This window comes from Phoenix dactylifera, chromosome 9 (assembly GCF_009389715.1).
Source record: "Phoenix dactylifera cultivar Barhee BC4 chromosome 9, palm_55x_up_171113_PBpolish2nd_filt_p, whole genome shotgun sequence".
In the NCBI taxonomy this organism is placed as follows: domain Eukaryota; kingdom Viridiplantae; phylum Streptophyta; class Magnoliopsida; order Arecales; family Arecaceae; genus Phoenix; species Phoenix dactylifera.
The window spans coordinates 2886475-2892961 of NC_052400.1; the positions used below are offsets into that span (position 1 = coordinate 2886475).

The window sequence follows — 6487 nt, forward strand, 5'->3', positions numbered from 1 at the left end:
CTTCTTGCATTAACCATGAGTAAGGAAGCCAAGTGTGTGGTTTAGGGGGAGGAAATTGGTTTAGGACGGATGGAGTTTAGAGATTCAGATGACTTTTGGAGGTCTGAAAAGAACCCAAGCTATGCAATGAAGAGGAGCAGACATGGGCATGCTTTTTGGGTACTTAGGGGAGAGAGAAGGAATATAACACTGTCTCTCTACGAGGATTGGTGTGAGTGATTTCATTTTCTTTTGAGACAACGAGATAACACTCATGGCCATCCCAATGAAAAAGAGAAGTGGGACACCAGAACACTTGACATATGTATGTGTATAAAGCTAAAGGAAAATGCCCTGCTGCTTTATCTACCCTTCCACCCTTTCTTTTTTTTTTTCACCTCTTTCCTGCTTTCCCTTTTGTTTTCTTTTGGAATTTCTGATGGCTTTGTCTGGCCATTCAAAGATTGGCATGGTAAAGGAGGGAAGGCCTCTGAACTCATTTGAACTGTGGGTCCCATTTTTGCCACCTTTCTGAAAGCACGCCTACGATAAAAAAAAAAAAACAAGCTCACCACATTTATATTTCTAATAACTAAGTATAATAGTATCATATTTGCATGATCTTCTTGTAAGACGAGAAGATCTCTTTCAACAGCTTTTCTACATCTCGGCTGCTTGCAAGGGGATTGAGCAGCCCATGCATGATGCCTCTTACAACAGTGTGTGTGTTGAAGAGGACTCGGCAAGCATTGTGAAATCCTATCCAATGGCATCCTAGCCCACAATGCTTCATGTTTTATGTCACCTGTCCCAATAATTTCCTTAAAAATAATTTCCACCATTTAGAATTGATAGAAAATGTGCCCACAAATCACGATAACATTTCTAAAACTCAGAATAAGCAAAGATTTTAAATCGAAAGGACCGTGTATATTAAAAAAATATATAAAGAGAGACAAAAAATGACTTAATATTTAATATATAGTGGGCACTATCTTGCCGAACTGATCTCCTCTAAGAACGAACTATACTGGAAATGGTCACTTCTATGATACTATCATTGCTCCCAACCATCCAATGAGTGGGTTCTTCATTTGTTACTGACTATTTTGGCCTTCTCTTCTTTAATGCTCAAAGGTGCACAATAATCCAGAGAATGGATGCTTATGCTGTGGAGTGGTAAAGTAGCAGAGCAAACATTCTCTCCATTGCCTGCCACTAATTTCGAGCCAATGGGTTCAAATTATCGCGATATATCGACACCAAACAACAAGGGAATGAAAAATGACCTGTACCAAAAAAAGGGGGGACTGAAATTAAATATTAACAAAGAAAAAAGAGAAAGTGAGCAACTCCTGCTGTGGAAATAGAAAGCAACAGCAACATCCACAGCAGGAGAAAAAAAAGAAAGAGAGACATACACAGAGATGGAGAGAGAAAAAACAATAGATATAAGAAGAAGGAAGCTAGTCTAGCTGCATCAAGCCTCCACTTCTGACTTCTCCCACCCCTTCCCTTCCAACTCTCTTCCATTTCCATCCCCTCAAAGGGTAGTAATCACTGTTCTTCCCTAAACCAAGTAGAAGAGAGTGGTGTTTCTGAGGTTGGAGGAAAAAGAAGCTAGAAACTAGCAAAGAAGTAGAGGAAAGCTCTGCGAGAAGTGCCATAGGAGCTCAACAGAGCAACAACTTTGGGGTGGCGGGGGTTGGTGTTGGGGGCTAAGTAATGCGCACAGGAGCTTGCACAGTGCAGCAGGCCCTCACAGCAGAGGCTGCCTCGGTCCTCAAGCTCTCCCTCACCTTGGCCAAGAGAAGAGGCCATGCCCAGGTGACCCCTCTCCATGTTGCCGCCACCCTCCTGAGTTCCTCTTCCTCCTCTTCTAACCTTCTAAGAAGAGCTTGCCTCAAATCCCATCCCCACCACCCTGCCTCCCACCCACTTCAGTGCAGGGCTCTTGAGCTCTGCTTCAATGTGGCACTCAACAGGCTCCCCACAACCCCTCCCCCCTCCTCCTCTGGCTCCTTGATCCACTCCCAGCCTTCTCTGTCTAATGCCCTCATTGCTGCCCTCAAGAGGGCCCAGGCTCACCAGAGAAGGGGCTGCATTGAGCTCCAGCAGCAGCAGCCCCAGCAGCAGCAGCAACCTCTTTTGGCCATCAAAGTAGAGTTAGAGCAGCTCATCATCTCTATTTTAGATGACCCAAGTGTTAGCAGGGTGATGAGAGAGGCTGGTTTCTCCAGCACCTGTGTCAAGAACAACTTAGAAGAAGAAACATCTGTTCTAGTCCAATCCTCTCCTCCCTTTTTCTTCGAGTCCCATAAGGAGATCTTAAGCCAGGGAAATTTCTGGCAGTCCCAGTTCTTAAAGCCACCTTCTGAGCTAAACCCAGCAGCCCCATCCTCCCAGAAAGAGGATCTGCGGGTGGTCTTGGAGGTGATGGTCAGGAAACAGGGGAGGAGGAACAACACTGTGGTGGTGGGGGACTCTGTTTCCATGACAGAGGGGCTTGTAGCCGAGCTTATGGGCAGGGTGGAGAGAGGGGAGGTCCCTGATGAGCTCCAGTCTGCTCGCTTCATCAGACTCCAGCTATCTTATGTTCACCTCAGGCTCATGAGCAGGGGAGATGTGGACATGAAGGTGGCTGACCTTAGGAGAAAGATTTGCTCCTTAGCATCAGACAGAGCTGGTGAGGGTGTGATCATCTATGTAGGGGACTTGAGATGGGCTGTGGATGAGGAGACCAAAGAAGGGCAGGGCTTCAGGCCAGTGGATCACATGATTGGAGAGATGGGGAGGTTGCTATCTGAGCTTAGGAGCAGCAACGGCAATGGTGGTGGGGGTGTGACCAACAACAACAACAAAGTGTGGTTATTGGCCACTGCCAGCTACCAGACTTACATGAGGTGCCAGATGAGGCAGCCATCACTCGAGACCCAGTGGGCCCTTCAGGCTGTGGTCGTTCCCTCGGGTGGGCTTGCACTGAGTCTCCAAGCTCCAAGGTTAGTCCACCAACCCAGAGTTTCATGTCTTTCATCATTAGGTGCTGTCTTCCGAGTGCCAATTTTGTTGTTCCTATGGAAGGGAGATGATGCAGTGCATGGTGTTGTTTGGTTCCTTTTACTTGTTCTTGGCTTACCTAGTTTTCATGGTTTTACACTACGACCACCTCAGAAAGGGCTCGTGGGCACAGTCATTTTTCTTTTTCCTTTCTCTGGCTGTACATACTACCAGCCATTGTTCCAAAGTTCTTCTGTTCTTACAAACCTAAAGACATATATCTGAGTTCTATAGAATAGTTTTTCAAATCTGATGATATTCTCAATCCTGGCCTTCTTGTGAGAGCGAAGATGAGACATATTAAATCGTTGTTAGCTAGCATCATGCATGGTTTTTTTTACTTTTTCCCCAGTTTGGGTCAGTCACCCTGGTCCCTTGATTGTGAAACAAACCCCCAGAGAACAAATTCTTCACCAATAGTGCAATTTTTTTTTGTTGTTGTTGTTTTCCTGGGAAAAAGTTAGGCTCAAAAGAGCCTAACAAATTACATTCAGGTAATGAAACAAAGAAAAGCAATGCTGTGGAATAACCATTCAGTAATAATATTAAAGAAGAAAATAGTAGATCTGAGAGTAGAAAGGTAGTACATGAGGCTCGACTAATTTGCTTACTTGAGTACCCTTTTTCTTCCTCTCATGCTCTACAGTGGCCTAGATTCAAGGATGACAAAACTCGGTCAGTATCCTTTCCAAATGCTAGAGTTGAAAGCTTTTAAATGTAAGGAGGAAGAAGAAAAGCTCATATGCTGTGCTGAATGCGCTTCCAATTTTGAGAAGGAAGCATCAGTTCTCAAGTCAGAAAATGGCTCGAGCCACTTGCCAATTTGGCTGCAGCCACATAGACCGGCCAACCATCACAAGGTAAGAAGTTCAAAAATTATTCGCCTCTAACTACAATGTTGTTGCTTCAGACCTTCTGAGTGTAGTAGCATCTGCATCATATTGATTTCAGGATGCATTGCCTGAGCTGAGGAGGAAATGGAACAGACAATGCCTAAGCCTTCATCATGGCAAATATAGACAGGCTCATCCGCATCCTCCCTTGCTACCTCAAGGCTCAGTTGGAAAGAGCTGCACCCAAGCTTCATCACATCCATGGTGGTCTAGCAGCTTACCTCACAACCAAAAACTTTTCGTCGAGCCACATCCGATGTCCTTCACCGAGACTGTGCCGAAACTTAATGGAGGAAGCACCAGCTTTGCATCCCAGATTAAAACTGGAACTGGGAACTGGCAGGAGAGAGTCGTTCCAAAGCATTGGCCTTCTGAAGTGAGTTTACCTTTTGTCAAGAAGCCAGCAAACCAGGAGGTAAGGACTGCTCTGGCTTTGGGCAGCCCTCTGTTCTCGGATTCAGCAACATCGAAAGACCAAAGAAGAGGAGCCATGGCAGACCCGCAAGAGTTAAGCCGGAGATTGGAAGAGAACATCCCTTGGCAAGCTGGAACCATTCCTTCAATAGTTGAAGCACTGCATGATTGCAGATCAAGTGAGAAGAGGGGGACTTGGCTGCTGATACGAGGCACCGATCACATTGGGAAGAGAAGAGTAGCAAGGGTAATTGCTGAGATATTTTGTGGATCCGCAGACAGGCTCATCCACATTAACACGAGTAAACTGGTTGGAGGAGCCAGCTCCTGTGCTGAGATCCTTGCAGAAGCCTGCAAAACGGACCAAAGATGCGCTGTTCTTATCGAGGACATTGATCGAGCACACGCCAGCTTCATAAATTGGATTGCTGAAGGCCTCAAAAATGGATTTTTCAAGGACGCAATCGGTAGAGACGTTGGCATGGCTCATGGAGTCTTCATTCTGACTACATCCAGCTCTACCAAGTTCGACAACGCCAATGAGAATCCTGATGGTGTCGTGAAGATGAAGCTGTGGGTTGAAGAGACTGAGATTGCGGCTCCCCATGATCTCAAAAGAAGGTCCGAGAGGGAATTACCATACAGATCGAAGAAATTGAGGACGGAGGAGAGCAGTCTTGACCTGAACCTCTGTGCTGCGGAGGAGGAGGAGGAGGAGGAGGAGGACGGCCGCAGAGACGACGAAGAGGATGCTGTCCCCAGTGATCTGACCCACGAGACAGACAGTGGCGATCCCAATATCCCGTATGAGCTTCTTGAATCGAGCGCAGCTTGCTTCACCATGGATGCCAGCCCCGACCGGTCCTGCCGGATGTCGGAGAACCTCCTGTCGAAGCTCCACCGGGCGTTCGAGGAGGTGATGAGAGGTGGAGAAGGGATGGGGCGGCTGTGCGTGGACCGGACGGCGGTGGAGGAGCTGGTGGCGGCCTCTGGTTCGTTCCTGGAGAGCTTGTTCGACGAGTGGCTGGGAGAGGTCTTTCAAATGAGCTTGGCAACGGTCAGAAAGGGCGGGAAGGTGAGGCTAGGTGCGGAGGGCAAAGAGGGAAACGCGCGGGAGTTTGGGTTCCAGGGTTCGGCCCTCCCCAACCGAATTCATGTTGGCTGAACCCCATCCGTCCCTCCCCCTTCCATGTAAAAATAGCGAAATGACCAAAATGACATCTTGTAACTTTTCTTTAGCATTTTTTTCCACTTTAAATGACTAGTCTCTTATCATTAATATTAATATTATTAATATTATTAATAATGTTATTATTAGTAGTAGTATTATTATTATTATTAGTGCCTTTTTTTTTATGTCAGTGAGAAAGTAGGCATGACAGGGGACAAATTCCTAGCCTTCTTTTGATGCCTTCTGTTTGGGTGTGCTTTGCATGCACGCTGGAAAAGTCTTTGAGCGCAGCCAAAGACATGGTCCTGGGGCAAAGGCCGGAATGACCATTAAAGTTCGGACCTCAACCTTTGTGACAGATGGATTTGGATCTTATGTTTCCTAGACAGAGCTTCATACTTTGTTGATCCTTTGGGTGGGTTGCATTTGATTACTATTTGACTGGTTTAGTGCCATGAGATGGGTGTGATGATTAAGGCTTCAAGAGGTAGCTCAACTTAGAGGATGAGAAGTTAGAGGTACTTCTTTTGGGGTTCAAATAGATTTCTTCTTTTTTTTTATAATACAGGTATCTATTTTATATGGTGAATGGCTTGGATTGGTTCGAATGTTTGTGATTTTGAAGTCCTTTTCCAGTTCATCTCCTGCTTCGTTAGCTCTTAACTACCTTGCTCTTTTCTTTCAACCCAAGCAGCAGCCCTTTTGTAAACGATAATGGATCGAACCAACCAATATTAAATAAAATCAACAAGTTGTATAAATGGTAGAGTAAACGAGCTTCTGTTCTAAATACAGTATTTCAGCAGCGAGGGGACTGGTTTTCTAAAGGTTATTTTTGTGAGTTTCAATGGATCTTACAGATCCTCACATCTCTCGAAGGAAAAAGATACCTAGCCTAACGGGACAACAAGAAAGCAAATAATAGAAGACAGAAGTCGAGCTATTCACTCGAACTTAAAAAATAGGAGCATTA

At 45.7% G+C, this 6487-nt stretch overlaps 1 protein-coding gene across 1 annotated transcript; it reads left to right on the plus strand.

Annotated features, from left to right (window-relative positions):
• The first annotated feature begins 1406 nt into the window (after positions 1 to 1406).
• LOC103714109 (protein SMAX1-LIKE 4-like) lies at positions 1407 to 5636 on the plus strand. The gene is made up of 3 exons (XM_008801252.4): positions 1407 to 2978; positions 3683 to 3896; positions 3988 to 5636. Exons 1-3 carry the CDS (start codon positions 1705 to 1707, stop codon positions 5506 to 5508), a joined length of 3009 nt encoding a protein of 1002 aa, XP_008799474.2. The 5' UTR covers positions 1407 to 1704; the 3' UTR covers positions 5509 to 5636.
• The last annotated feature ends 851 nt before the right edge of the window (positions 5637 to 6487 follow it).